Source organism: Balaenoptera physalus (genome assembly GCF_965194825.1).
Source record: "Balaenoptera physalus genome assembly, chromosome: 3".
NCBI classification, from domain to species: Eukaryota; Metazoa; Chordata; class Mammalia; order Artiodactyla; family Balaenopteridae; genus Balaenoptera; species Balaenoptera physalus.
This window is the reverse complement of record NC_138890.1, coordinates 9,963,471-9,977,531: the sequence shown is the minus strand read 5'-3', so window position 1 is coordinate 9,977,531 and position 14,061 is coordinate 9,963,471. Positions and strand designations below refer to the sequence as shown.

General features: G+C 56.0%; 2 protein-coding genes across 3 annotated transcripts; one reads left to right on the top strand and one right to left on the bottom strand.

The window, feature by feature from the left end:
- Positions 1-3,174: 3,174 nt before the first annotated feature.
- Positions 3,175-6,399, bottom strand: TRIR (telomerase RNA component interacting RNase). 2 transcript variants are annotated; one of them, XM_082457549.1, is made up of 3 exons: positions 6,261-6,399; positions 3,917-4,131; positions 3,175-3,612 (listed from the first exon to the last, which is right to left on the bottom strand). In XM_082457549.1, exons 1-3 carry the CDS (start codon positions 6,382-6,384, stop codon positions 3,505-3,507), a joined length of 447 nt encoding a protein of 148 aa, XP_082313675.1. In that variant the 5' UTR covers positions 6,385-6,399; the 3' UTR covers positions 3,175-3,504. The 2 variants fall into 2 exon arrangements, with proteins under 2 accessions (XP_082313675.1, XP_082313674.1); XM_082457548.1 differs by having other exon boundaries at positions 3,917-3,994; positions 5,895-6,316.
- A 1,352-nt stretch (positions 6,400-7,751) lies between these two features.
- GET3 (guided entry of tail-anchored proteins factor 3, ATPase) lies at positions 7,752-13,947 on the top strand. Its single transcript, XM_082457534.1, has 7 exons — positions 7,752-7,938; positions 8,774-8,921; positions 11,649-11,797; positions 11,890-12,040; positions 12,789-12,896; positions 12,988-13,185; positions 13,605-13,947. Exons 1-7 carry the CDS (start codon positions 7,778-7,780, stop codon positions 13,734-13,736), a joined length of 1,047 nt encoding a protein of 348 aa, XP_082313660.1. The 5' UTR covers positions 7,752-7,777; the 3' UTR covers positions 13,737-13,947.
- The last annotated feature ends 114 nt before the right edge of the window (positions 13,948-14,061 follow it).

The window sequence follows — 14,061 nt, the reverse complement described above, 5'->3', positions numbered from 1 at the left end:
CCGGTTTGAGGGACACGTGCGGAAGGCCGCCGCCTTCGCATGCGCAATGGTCTTCCCTCACGCATCATGAGGGCCTAGAACTACAAGTCCCATCTTGCCGTGCGCCCGCGTCGCCGCGCTTACGGTCTCTGGCTGAGACTCGAATCTGAGGGGTTGGAGAGCCCCCCAGAGTTGGGCGTTGAGCAGAAGGAAGAATGAGGCTGAGGGGCTGGGACGGGATCTGGAGGTTTCGGGAGAGGATGCGAACCGTAGGAGTTTTCTGCTCACGGTTGGGGGTTGCCTCAGACAAGGGTCAGGTGGGGAGCGAGTTGGAGATGCAGGAGAGAATTTGTTAATGTTCACCCCCTACTTTTAATATGTCTAGCGTCCAACGGCCCCGAGCAGGCCTCGGGAGAGAGAGGAGTCCGGGCAGAATAATGTAACCCCTGCTGCCTGGATAGTCCACAGTATTGGCCCTCGTGTGATCACAGGTCTTTCTTCCTCTCCCCAGATGGTGAATTTCAGTACTGAATCGAAAATCAAAAAAAAAAATTTTTTTTCCCCGTATTTATTATGCACCTACTTCCTGTCAGTGTACACAACAGCGCTGTGCACGGCAAACTTACTTCAACTAGAAGCGCTCAGTGCAAAAAAGAAACTCAAAGAACTGATGCCTAACCGTGAATCTGAGATGGGAGACAAACACCTCTCAGTTTACAACAGCCTCCCTGCCTGAGCATCTCATCACACTGCACCTTCCTATCAAGGTATTTCTCAAACACGGTCCCCAAACACAAGCCAATTGCTTCACCTAGAGAAGCAATAACAGCCACTTTGATTGTCAGAGTTAACGATGGCTGTATGAACATTGCCCTTACTTTAGAACTTCACTCTACAAGGAGTTTCAGTATTTTATCCCTAGTTTATAGATAAAGAACCTGAACCACAGAAAGGCTAAATGACTTGCCCAAGATCACACAGCAAACAGACACCAGAATAGTTTGAAGCTGGGACTGTGTGACTGACCAAAACCTGAATTTGATTGTCCTCCCTCTTCAGACTTTCCCAAGGTCAGGGCAGGTGAGCTCAGTGAAAGGAGGTGCTGGGACTCCATCAGCTCCCTCTGCCTCCTGATACTCCAGAATAGAGGCTGAGCTGCTGCAGGGGCGACCTACTTCTCCCACTTATGTTTCTTTTTAAAGATCCAGAGGCTGTGGGTGGCTTTGAGGGAGGAGGAGGTAGAGTTGGCTCCATTGGCTTCCTATGTCCTCTCCCCCACACTACATCCCCAAGGTTAAAGTCACACTTGGGCCAGCTCAGCATCCTGAAAGTAGGAGGGAGACCTTTGAGGTGATGTGGAAAATAAACCAGACAAGCCTTACAGTGTGTTAGCAAGAAGTGAGGGGGGGACATGTTGCCTGTTCCAAAGGCTGTTTGCTCACTCTTCAAGCCGGGCGTGGTTTCAGCTCAGGGTCTTTGCACCTGCTGTTCCTTTAGCCTGAACACTCTTCCAAGGACCATCTTCACTGCCTGCCCCACCTCCTTCGGGACTTGGAACAAATGGTGTGGCCATTCCCGACCAACTTAAAGTTGCCATCTCTCCCACTCTCATCACAGTCCCCCTTTCACGCTTTTTTCCCCCACCATAGAATATATAACCATGTGGTGTTCTGTATTTTGTTTCTTGTCTGTTTCCCCCAACCAGAATGTTTGCTCCACTAGGACAGGGAGTTTGGTGTTTTGGTGCTCAGTATTTGGAATGCCCCACGCCCCACAGGCTGAATCTGGCAGTGTGAGGCTGGATAGGTGCTACCTCAGCCCTCCTCCCCCTGCCTCCACGGGTGGTGGAGGGCCAAGCACATGGTTACCACCTGATCCTGAGTCATGATGCTCCCCTGTGGTAAGAGGGACGGGAGCCTGGCCCTAGGATGGGCAGGAGTGTCGAGCTGCTCAGCATTCGTGCCTGGGAAGGCCTGGGAGATGGGCCCACAGCTGAGGGGCCTAGATGTTGCTCCAGGTCTAATAGGTTTGAAAAGGGGTCAGGAGGCAAGGGCATCTTAAAACATTTGTGGGCTCCAGGGAAAGCAGGCAGCCAGGCAGCCTTCAGCTCCAGCAGGATGAGCAATGCGGCCAGGAAGACACAGAAGTACAAGGAGTACTAGAGGGGCACTAGGGGCATCAGGTTTCCTTTAGGACGCCTTGTCCCCTGATATATCAGCTGTCATGTTCTGCAACGTGGGACAAACAAGACCCTTTGCATTCTTTCTCCTGATTATATATACGACTCGGTGGGGCGAACCCCAGCTTCCCTGGAAGGGCTACAGGTAGCTGGCAGGACAGAGCAGCCCCACGGGAATCCAGATCCTAGCCCTCTTTACTTCCTCCACTGCCAACACCCCATCACCTCCCCTTGCCTGATCATGGCCTGGCCTCCTCCGTCTCCCAGGTTCTGCCCAGACCCCTTCAGCCAGAGGGATCCTGTTAAGACATACTGAATGAAACACATCATGTTGCTCCTTACCTCACAACCCCCCCAAAGGTTTCTCACCCAAATTCTCACCCTAGCACACAAGGCTCTGCATATAATCCACCCATGCTCCTCACTCAGCCAGCTCCAGTCATAGGGGCCTCCTCAAAGCTCCCCATAAGGGCCAGGCACTCTCCCTGTCTTTATGCTGGCTGTTCACTACCCCTGGGACAGGCTTCCTCACCTCCCTCAGGACTCTGATCAGATGTCAACTAAAATAGACCCCTCCCTGCAGCCTCTATCCTGTCCTTCTTCACAGTCACCTCCCAAAATGGCTTCCCCCTTTCATCTGTGTCTGTTTCCTTCCACAATGGCAGGGAGCATGCATGGTCTGTTCTGTTCACTGCAGCAGCCGCAGGGCCCAGAAAAACCCAGGCACACGGTAGGTGCTCAGTGTCTTCTGATTTGAACAAACTGACAGCTTTGGCCCAGCACAAATGGGACTGTGAAGAGACACTGAACAAGAACACCCAACAGTGGGGGGGAAGTCAGGGGTGAGACCTGAGGAGAGTTCAGGCCTACAGGAGGTGATGCACCCTCGTTCTCCCCCCCACACCCCCAAATCCCTCCCTCACTGGGCCAGATCCAGGCTTTGGTGGGTGCAGTGCCAGCCATGAGGGGAGGGCTTAGGTTGGAAAACAGCAAAGAAGGCAAACCAAGCACACAGCTCCAGCACTAGGTCAAGTTCTTTACTTCCCAGAAGTGATGGCTAAAGGGAGGGAGGAGAGGGTGAGACGAGGAAGACAGAAAGAGCCAGAGAGAGGGAGGAGCTGGGAAGACAGGGGACAGTAAACCACTGTTCTATGAAGTCTCAGGAGGCAAGTGCTCAAGGTAAAAAAGAGTCCTGGAGAATCGTCCGCAGCTGCGGCAGCTGCGGGAAGCATCTCGGTTTCCTTCTGTATATAAGTCCTTGGGGGAAAAAGGCTGCCGCGCTGCCGCTGCATTAAATAGTTATGTACATCGCAGAGTCCCAGGCCGTGGGCAGGCAGGGAGGGGGGTCATTTCACCAGGGGCCGAGTTTTATCATCATCGCCGCACTGGTGGGCTTTGTACTTTTTCACCTCTGCCATGTACTTGGCCCATGCATCACCTTTACTTGTTAATACCTGTTGGGGGGAGGGGAGGGACACACGGGGGTTGGGAAGGAGATGCCAAGGAGGCCAGGAACCAGGGTCAGGACTGTCCTGAGACAGCTGACCCACCCACAGTGTCACCCCAAAGGTCTTGGGTGTGAGGTAAAGATATGGAGAATCAAGTTATCTGGGAACTTTGTTGAAAGCCCTCCTCCCCCACCCAGTACACCCATCCAAGGGCTAGATACTGAAGAGGGAGGGACAGGGCACCTGGGCCAGGAACTGAGGCTGGAAGGAAAAGGCAACGTGGGCGGCCCCCCACACCCAGCCTGCTCACCTCATCCTCCGTCTTCTGCTTCTTGGCTACTATTCCCGTCTTGAGGGCTAGTTTGTTCCCGCCTCTGCGCTTGCCCACCTGGGTGAAGGGACAGAAGACTGCAACGGTTACAGGAGCCGGGGCCCGCCCTTGGCGGCGCTGAGGCCCACTACACCTTCCTAGCCCGGCCCGGTGGCCCGTCCCGACGCCGCGCCCAGCTCCACCAGCCGGCCGACCTGCGCAGCAATCAGAGAGGAGCACACGCGACTCAGCGCCTGCCCTGGGCCCATGATGCCCAGGCAGTCCTGGGCCCCCGGGCTGCCCTCCCAGGGAGAGAAAAGAATTCCCACATCGGTGGGGACGAGCGCTGTCCTCACCCTCCCCTAGTAGGAACCACACAGGCAGCAACAGCTCCCTTTATTGAGCACTTACTGTATGCTAAGCCCTGTGCCAAGTGCTTTGGATATACTATCTCCTTCCACGTTCAGAGTCACCTTACAATGAAGGTCACGATCCCCATTGTAAAGATGAGGAAACGTCTCTGAAAAGGAGAAGCCTGTACCCTGGATCATGCCGACAGCAAAGAGTGGAGCTGGATTCAGGGTCAGGTGTGTCTAGGCCACAGAGCAGCATTCTTAACCACCACGCGACGCCGTTCGCCTACACGTAACCGGGCCTGGCCTCTTCGAGGGTGCTCCTGCAAATGGCCCCTTGATGAACAAATGAAACAGGCAGTGACAGCCACTGCTATTCTCACTCACAGAGGGGCACTCGGCCTCCACCCAGTTCTCACACCAGCCCGGGTCCTGCCACTTCCCCTTCCTCAAACATAAGTCTTACTCTGAACTTTCATCCTGGTCCTCTGTTTTCTCCCACAGACTTGAGGGTTTCTTGTGCCCCAGGGGCTGCAACAGGCTTTACAGACATCCCATCCCTATCCCTCAGCCAGGCATTAAGTGACCTGCGCTGCTGGGACTATTCTCACACTCATTTTTGACGGATGAAGAAACTTGACCCCCAGTTCGTTACTCTCACACCACACTTTGTTCTCCACACCACAGGAATTTGCTCTCAACACCAGAGAAAAAGCAAGCTCAGAGTTGACAATCAATATAGGTACCATTTCTTTGGCCTAGAGTTTCTCAATCGCATATATTAGTGACATTTTGAACTGGATCATTTTTGTTGGGGAGGGGGAGGAGACGGTTGTTCTGCGCATTGTAGGATGTTGAGCACCATTCCTGCCCTCTACTCATAAATGTCAACAGCACTCCCTCCCCCAGTCTGACAACCAAAATGTCTCCAGACTTTGCCAAATGTGGGGATGATGTGAGGGGAATCGGCCCCAGTTGAGAACCACTGGTTTAGCCCTTCCTATAAGAAAGGCCCAGCGCTAATCACATCAGAAGATGCGATGATGCCCATTTTTGCAAGCAGGGAAAATGAGGTTAGGCCAGATCAGACGCCCCAGGAAAGCAGAGATGCCTGTCATAATCAACACAGCATACCCATCACCTAGCACACTGCCCAGCACAAGGTAAGGTGCTCAATAAATGGACACTGGACGAATGAGACTCAGGTAAGTCAAGCAAATCTCCTAGGGTCACACAGTAAGCAGTCTGAGTCTCTCATCCGCACAGCTCAGACTCCAGACTTGACTATGCCCCCCATCCCCATAGTGGGAGATGGTCCCAGTATCCAAAGTTCGGGATTCCACTCAAACAGGAATCCTGGTATCCTGGTTTCCCCATCCTCGGAGCGCTGTTTCCAATGGAATTCCCCCCAGCTCCCAGTTCTTGCGGGCATACTGCGGGGGTCCCCACCTCCGCCCCCAGACCTCTCTCGTCGAGAATCCAGTTTCCGAATCCTCAGCGGGTGACCCGGACGGCTCCCTCATCGGGGTCGGAGGGTGGACCTGGATCCCGATCCCCTTTCTCGAGCCCGATTCCCCCTGCCAAGGAAGGCCCTGGCGCCCGCCCCCACCCCCGCGGCTCCTTACGAAGCTGAGCGTGGGGCCCGGGCCGCCCTTCCTCTTCGGATCCCCGGGACCCGCGGCGGCGGCGGTGGCCGGCTGGTCGGGTCGCTGCGGGCCCGGGGGCGGCTCCTCCTGCCGCTGCCGCTGCTCCTCCTCCATCTTCCGCTTGAACAGCTCCAGGAAGCTGCCGTCGTTGGCGAACAAGTTCACGCCGCCCGACACCGGGCTCGAACCCGCGCCCGACACTTCATCATCCCCGCTCTCGGGCGACGTCCCGGGCCCGGACTCAGCCCATCGGCTCCCGCCGCCGCCGCCGCCCGCGGGGCCCGGCGCCTCCCGGCCCGGAGGTTCCGCCCGTCTCCCTCGGGCAGCCATTTTGTCGCCAGGTACCTCGCAAAGGATTCCGGGAAGGCCGCTCCGGGCCCGCGCTTGGCGCCAGACTTGCCTCGTCCCGGGCAATGCATGCCGGGAAGACCTGTCTGGCCCTCAGGCATCCGCAGTGGAGGCGGGGCATGAGGGGCGGGGTGAATGAGGAGTAAGGTTTGACGCTGCGCGCCGGCGGGCAGACGCCCCGCCCCGCGGATCGTTATAGCCCTGCTAGACTCCCGCAGACGTTACGCGGAGATGGTCTCTTCCGGAATGAGACTATTGTCCGCGCCTGGGGCTGTAGCTGGCTCTCGGAGTGAGGTTCCCGCTTGGGACTTGGGGGCGTATTAGCTTTTCGGGGCTATAATCCCCTTCTGGCACCAGGGATAATCTCAGTGAGGGGTGGGACCTCGCCTGAGGCTGTGTGTTCAGCTGACACCTCGGAAGCTGGATCCCTAACTAGGACTAACTAGAGAGCATATCTAGGCTGGGACCCCAGAATAGAAATGGGGGTGTCTCTGGATTGGGTACCTGTCTCTGGGGTGAAACTTTTATTTGGGAATAGAGACACAGCTGACTCCAAGGAGCTGGGGTCCCCATTTGAAAGTCAGGGTATTATTTTATGTGCTAGAGTACTCAAATGAAACCGCGGATATTTCTAGGCTGGAGTCTCTATCTAAGAGTGTCCGCTAAGGGCCTGGGACCCAGCCTGTATTCCTGCCCAGGGCAGAGTTTCAAACAGAGAATTGCCTGAACTGGAATTTCCCCTCGGACAGAGAGCAAACTGGAAGGAGGTTTTCGGGAACAGGGTCCCTTCTACGACAAGGAGCGCAGTTGCAAGTGTTGTCCCTGCCCTGTCCTGTCCTGCATGGGGGTTCAGGGCTCACTGGACAAGGACCTGCGGACCTCGCCCACAACTGGAGTCGTCCTGCCTCTAACCCACTAGCAGCCCCGGGACCTTCTCCAGCCAACTAATCGGTTCGTTTATAATTGGTTTGCGTCAGGAGCCCGGTGGCTCCCAGCCAATTGAATAACAGAAGAGACGGACCTGAGGCGGTGTTGGGACCCAGGTTGGAGAAGAGGGGGGGAATGATCGACGTGAAGTTGAGCCTATGGAGTCAGGTCAGGGTGGACCTCGGATCTAACTTCTTGAAAAAGGTATGCAACGGGTGTTTGGCCGGTTGCTAAGGAGAGGTTGGCGGCTACCGGGACCTGAGAGTGATTGGTAAAAGTAAGAGAAGATGTAGCCAATGAAAGGAGCGCTGCAAGACTTAGGGGCCAATCAGTAAAGGGGAGTAACCTGGGATGTACCAATATGTTAATTAGGCAGGGGGAGTCTTTGAAGAAAATATAGACAAGAGGCTGACAAGCCGAACCTTGGAAGGGGAAGACGTTGGAAATATAGCTTCTATTAGCTCCTAAAAGTTAGGCCATGAGAAAATTAATTCAATCTTCTGGCCTTGATGGGGTTGTGATAGGAAATTTCCCCTGTAGGTGCTTTGCATGGTGCGCTCCGCTTGATCACGTGAGCCGGTTCCAAGATGGCGGCGGGGGTGGCCGGGTGGGGGGTTGAGGCAGAGGAGTTCGAGGATGCCCCTGATGTGGAGCCGCTGGAGCCCACGCTTAGCAACATCATCGAGCAGCGCAGCCTTAAGTGGATCTTCGTCGGGGGCAAAGGTGGTGTTGGAAAGACCACCTGCAGGTACGGAGGCTGCGGTGGTGGCCGGGAAAACGGGTGGGATGTACCACAGGGCGAAGGGGAGGCCAAGGACCACGTCTTCCACCACCAGACGGGCAGGAGGGCTGGGCCAGGGCCTTCCGGGTTGTACTCTTCGGAAGTTATCTGGAGCAAATGGAAGCTACCTCCTGAATGCAGGCCTGGCACCCTCTGCGTTGGACCATCCCTGTTCAAGGGCTGAACCACACTGGATCCAGCGCACGGGAGCCGGGAGAGCGTTTAGATGTCCCAATCAGCTAGACTGTACCACAGTGAGCCCAGAGTAGGGGGAGGGGCACCGGGGCAAACTATCCTAGTCTGGTGAACCTTGCCATTCTATGCCCACGTGGGGGTGGGGGTGGAAGGCGGGAGAGAGGGCACATGATCAGACTACCCATTCAGCTGGGAAGAGGGGGAGGGGTCCCCGGGGCAAATTACCCTGGACAGGTGGACTGAACTATCGAATTTAGCAGGAGGTGCAAAGGACCCCTTAGCTTAGCGTTGAGGGAGGGGACACAGGGTCAAGTTGGCTGGATAGCTGGACCATGTTACTTTGCCAGCAAGGAAGCAGGCATCAGGCGGGACGGACACATTCAGCTGAACCTTACCACTATATAGCCAGCTGGAGGGCTCAGTAGGTGAGGTCTGAGAGGGTCCCTCTGCAGGGATTGAGGCTTGATCCCACAGTCATCCGTACTCTTCTCTCAAGGCCCTTGCTGATCCAGGTCCTCTGCTCCGGGGACCCTTCTTCTCCCCATGCAGACCTAAGGAGCAGAGCCTAACCCTTCACTTCCCACCTTTTGGCCTTTCCCTTGCCCAGCTGCAGTTTAGCAGTCCAGCTATCCAAGGGGCGGGAGAGTGTTCTGATCATCTCCACTGACCCAGCCCACAATATCTCCGATGCATTTGACCAGAAGTTCTCCAAGGTGCCTACCAAGGTCAAAGGCTATGACAACCTCTTCGCCATGGTGAGTGCAGCAGGGCTCAGCCCCGTCCCCCCGCACCTTCAGGCCTTTCCTGTGAACACCCACCATCAGCTACCATGTCCTGCCCATTCTCCATCCTCTGTCTCTCCACTTTCACTCCTTCTTCAACATACCCACAGGGGAACGAGTGAGGAACGTTTGTGGAGCAGAAAGGAGGCCAGAGTGACTGGAGCTTAGTGAGCAAGGGAAGGGGGGGAGACATCAATCAGGACCACATGGTGTAGGACCTTGCAGCCCACTGAGATCAGTTTAGCTTTGTTTCCAAGTTAATGGGAAGCTGTTTGTTTTAAACAGAGTAATGTCATGGCCAAATTAGTTTTCCAAAAAGTTCCCTGTAGCTCTCATGCAGAAATTGGATTGTAAGTCAAGGATGGAAACAAGGAGACTGGGGCAGTGACCAGGCTACGAATGGTGGCAGCCCAAAATTGGGAGGAGGGGAGAGAAGTGGTCAAATTTGGGATGTATTTTGGAATTAAAGCAAGTTAACTGCTTGGTTGTAATGGGTGAGGGAAAGAAATGAATTAAGTATAAGTACATGTCTTAGTTGGCTCCCTGGGCAGCTGAGGTGGGGAAGACTGTGAGAGGAGCAGGTTTAGAAGGCCAAAAGTCAGGAATTTTATTTGGCCACAGTGAGACCAAGGTGCCCACTGGTCATCCAAGTGGAGACATCAGGACAGCAGCTTAGTTATGTGAACCTAGAGCTCAGAGGAGGTTGGTGTTGATTTGAGAGTCATTGTCCCAAGGGTGGTATTTAAAGCTGTGTGAGTGGAGGAACACGTGAAAGAATAGAGAGGCCCAGAAACAACCCCGGGGGCACATCAGCATTTAGGATCCAGCAGAGGAGGAGGAAGAACCATTGAAAGAGGCCAAGAAGGAGCCACAGGTGAGGTGGGAGGAAAGCCAGAGAGTGTGGGCTCCTAAGCTCCAGGAGGACAAAGGGACTCGGGCAGAAAGGTTGTCAGCTCTAGCAGGCACGTCAGTTTTAAGCAGATCACCCTGGGAATGGGGGCAGAAGCCTGCCTGGAATGAGTGAGCTGAGGTGGACACAGTGATCACCATGATGGGAGCAGAGAAATGAGCATGGCCATCCCTGGAGGGGGAAGGGAATGAGGGTTAAGGAAGGCTTTTCTGAGGAAGGAGATGCTAGAGCATGTTTGTTTGCTGCTGCACATACTTCAGGGAATTCCCTGGCGGTCCAGTGGTTAGGACCCTGGGCTCTCACTGCCAAGGGCCCAGGTTCAATCCCTGGTCAGGGAACTTAAGATACCACAAGCTGCGCGGTGCAGCCAGAAAAAAAAAAAAAGCTTCAACTGGGAGGGACAAGTGATGTTGCAGGAAGGAGTAAGGATACCGGCTGAGGACGGGCCTCAGGCAGGCGTGAGCTCGCTCCAGCGCACAGACCCAGGACTTGGGCTCTGCCAGGACCAGGGGCTTAGAAGGAATGTGGGGGGACTGGGGCGTTTCCTGGGGGGAAATGAGGGTGTTGGCAGTCAGTGGCTTCGCTTTCTCACTGAGGCACAGGCGAGGCACAGGCCTCAGCAGAGGGTGAGGGACACACGGGCCAGAAGGGGTTTGAGGAGGGAGAAGATGTGGCATTAACATTCCCATGGGTGGATTTTCTGGCTCGTCGAGTGCCTGTTGGAGGTTTGTGATCAGAAATGGGGAGCAAGGTTGAGTTCTTTGTCTGGGGTGTTCCCCTGATGTTCACCTCGGTGTAGCCATGCCAATGAGCTGCGAATAACCAGGGTGGGGCTTTTGCCAACCACAGAGGGAGAAGGGAGTGTTTGCAGAGGCATCTTGTGGAGACTGGGCTGAATAAGAGTGCTGCCCAAGAGGGACACTTACGGTGAACAAGCGGGCAGAGGTGCGGGGATGAGGTGGCCCAGGAAGGTCTAGAATAACAGGAAGTGAGAAGGCTGGGGTCAGAGAGTGGCCTGGTGACTAGGAACAACCCATCAAGGGTGTGACTGTGGGGGGGGTGATGTGTGGACAAGCTCTCTGCAGGGAGGTGACCTCTGAGGCCAGGGAGTGGAAGGCTTCGCCACAGGAAACATGAAGTCAAGTAGAAGAGGTGACACAGGCGGGAGAGAGAGAGGCAATGAGTGCAGGACGGGCCAGGGACCCCAGGCTTGCTCATCCCCTTCATGGAATCTGCATCCACGTTGAGGACCTACTCTGTGCCAGACACTTCCAGGCACTGGGGACACAGCAGTGAACAAGACAGAAAAACCCCTGCCCTCGTGGGGCTGGCATTCTGGTTAGGGAGACAGGCGATAAACATGCTAAGTAAACCATGTGAGGAGAGGCCAGATGTTAAGAAGAAAGGAAGGCAGGGCAGAGGGGGCTAGGGCTGCACTGTTAGATTGGGCGGTCAGGGAAGACTCATATTAGAGGAATGATCTGGAAGAGGTCACAGGCCCGGGTGGGGGAACAGCCCATGAGAAGGCCCTGCAACGCACTCTGGCTTCCCTCTGGGGCACTGAGCACAGTTGGCGATTTTCCATCTGCTTGTGAAAGACTTTAACAATCTGTGCCACCACCCGAGACCTTAAGCGCCTAAGGGAAGGGCCATGGCACCTCAGGGGTCTCCCCAGCTGTGACCTGATGAAGGGCTGTGCTCAGGGCGCCCCACAGGCTCCCTTGGGCTCCGTGCCCAGGTGGGAAGGCTCCAGCAACAGCAGCCTGAGTCTTGACCCTCTCGGCCCCCAGGAGATTGACCCCAGCCTGGGTGTGGCGGAGCTGCCAGACGAGTTCTTTGAGGAGGACAACATGCTGAGCATGGGCAAGAAGATGATGCAGGAAGCCATGAGCGCCTTCCCAGGCATCGACGAGGCCATGAGCTATGCAGAGGTCATGAGGTCAGGCCCAGCGGGGACTCTGGGTGCCCGGCGCTGCCTGGGGCTAGGGTGGAAGAGGGGGCGGAGCGGGCCTGATCCTCATCTCCCTGCAGGCTGGTGAAGGGCATGAACTTCTCAGTGGTGGTGTTCGACACAGCGCCCACAGGCCACACGCTAAGACTGCTCAACTTCCCCACCATCGTCGAGCGGGGACTAGGCCGCCTCATGCAGATCAAGAACCAGATCAGCCCCTTCATCTCACAGGCAGGCAGAGCCCCAGGGCATCCAGGAGTCCCCTGAGTCAGAGTGGGCCTCCGGACCCCCAGATGTGCAGTAAGAAAGGCATTTCCCACATACGCTCTCAGTCAGCGCTTCCCAATGGGTGGGATGGATCTTCACTGCGGGGGGACTGTCCCCCCTACTCCGCAGCACTCAGTGTCCCCGCCTCCACCCGCTGAGTGCCCCACACAGAGCTTGAAAGCACATATCCCAGAGCCAGGTGGCCCGGGTTCAAATGCTTTGCACTCTGGTGTGACACAGCTGTGTGACCTCAAGTCACTTCCCCTCTCTGGGCCTTCTCTGTCAAATGGAGAGCATGTGAATCCCCCCATGGATTATTATTAGCACGACATGACAACCCTGATGCCTTCACACTTTCGCACACCACTGCCACCTCCTTGGTTGTGTGTGGTCCCCCGGCGGGGACCTGTGCCTCAGTCACATTTGTGGGGCACTTACTGTGTGCCAGACACTGTTCCAAGCACGTGACATGTCATATAGCACAACAGCTCTACACATGGGGAAACTGAGGCTCTGGGAGGTCAAGCTAACCTGGCCACAGTCCCGCAGAAATGGCAGAGCTAGGGTTGGACCCCTGCGATCTGCTCAAGGGCCCACACCTTTAACCACTGGGGGGGTGTCAGGAGTCGTCCCCCGGGTGTCTAGTGAGCCCAACCCAGGGAGTATAATGCACCCCTGGTAAACCATGAGCCCTCTCACATCGTCCCCACAGATGTGCAACATGCTGGGCCTCGGGGACATGAACGCAGACCAGCTGGCCTCCAAGCTGGAGGAGACACTGCCTGTCATCCGCTCCGTCAGCGAGCAGTTCAAGGACCCTGTGAGTTGCGGTCCAGGCGGGCGGCGAGAAGCTCGGGGGAAAGAGACAGGGCTGAAATCTGCCCCTCCCTGTCCTCTCTTGGATCCTGCAGGAGCAAACCACCTTCATCTGTGTGTGCATTGCTGAGTTCCTATCCCTGTATGAAACGGAGCGGCTGATCCAGGAGCTGGCCAAGTGCAAGATCGACACGCACAACATCATCGTCAACCAACTCGTCTTCCCTGATCCCGAGAAGCCCTGCAAGATGTGCGAGGCCCGCCACAAGATCCAGGCCAAGTACTTGGACCAGGTGCGCACACCCACCCTCCCACCCAGCCCTCATACCTCTGACCCTGGAAGCTGGGGTCTGGCCCAGCCCAGCCAAGGCACTGCTGACCTTTTACTGTATTCTATGACCTTTTGCTCCAGCCCACCTTCTGTTCCTCGCCCCAACCCCCTGCCCTTCACCCACTGCTTCAGACCTTCTGATTCTGGCCTTCACAGACTGGCTGGCCTGGCCTGGATACCTCTCACCCTGGGGAGTGGGAGGTCCAGCCCAGTGGTCTCTGACCTCACTGGCGCCACTCCCACCTATGTCCCTGTGAAGCCCTTGCTCATATTCTCTCCCTGACTCTGGGAGACCCCTAGCCCGACCCTTTACATTGATCACATTCTGTCCCTGCCCTGTGGCCCCTGACTGCTGCCTTCTGCCCTCTGCCCCTGCCGCAGATGGAGGACCTATATGAAGATTTCCACATTGTGAAGCTGCCACTGCTGCCCCATGAGGTTCGGGGGGCGGACAAGGTCAACACCTTCTCTGCTCTTCTCCTGGAGCCCTACAAGCCCCCCAGTGCCCAGTAGCACCACCACCAGCCCCAGCTGCTGCCATTTCACACTCACCCGCCACCCGCCGGGGCAGAGTTTGCACAAAGTTCCTCCATAATACAGGGGAACCACTTGGGGGAAGGGAGGCGGGGAGGGGGTCTTTTCCCCCTGGTGGGGCTGGGGGAGCTGTAGCTGCCCCCGCACCTCTCCCCGCCTCTCCTCCCTCAATAAAATGATCTTAAACTACTGTGGATGTTGACATGGGGGGTTGGGGCCTAGTACCTCCATGTACAGTTGCAAAGGTTGTACACTGCACAAAGATGTCACATCCAGAGAGGCATAGATGTATGTTTAGGTCTGT

Coding starts and splice junctions, on each gene's coding strand:
- TRIR (XM_082457548.1), bottom strand. CDS start 6,245: ATGGCTGCCCGAGGGAGACGGGCGGAACCTCCGGGCCGGGAGGCGCCG. Junction 3,995..5,894: donor CGGGCCCCACGCTCAGCTTC/GTAAGGAGCCGC, acceptor CCCTTCACCCAG/GTGGGCAAGCGCAGAGGCGG. Junction 3,613..3,916: donor AGCAGAAGACGGAGGATGAG/GTGAGCAGGCTG, acceptor TCCCCCCAACAG/GTATTAACAAGTAAAGGTGA.
- GET3 (XM_082457534.1), top strand. CDS start 7,778: ATGGCGGCGGGGGTGGCCGGGTGGGGGGTTGAGGCAGAGGAGTTCGAG. Junction 12,897..12,987: donor GCGAGCAGTTCAAGGACCCT/GTGAGTTGCGGT, acceptor TGGATCCTGCAG/GAGCAAACCACCTTCATCTG. Junction 13,186..13,604: donor AGGCCAAGTACTTGGACCAG/GTGCGCACACCC, acceptor CCCCTGCCGCAG/ATGGAGGACCTATATGAAGA.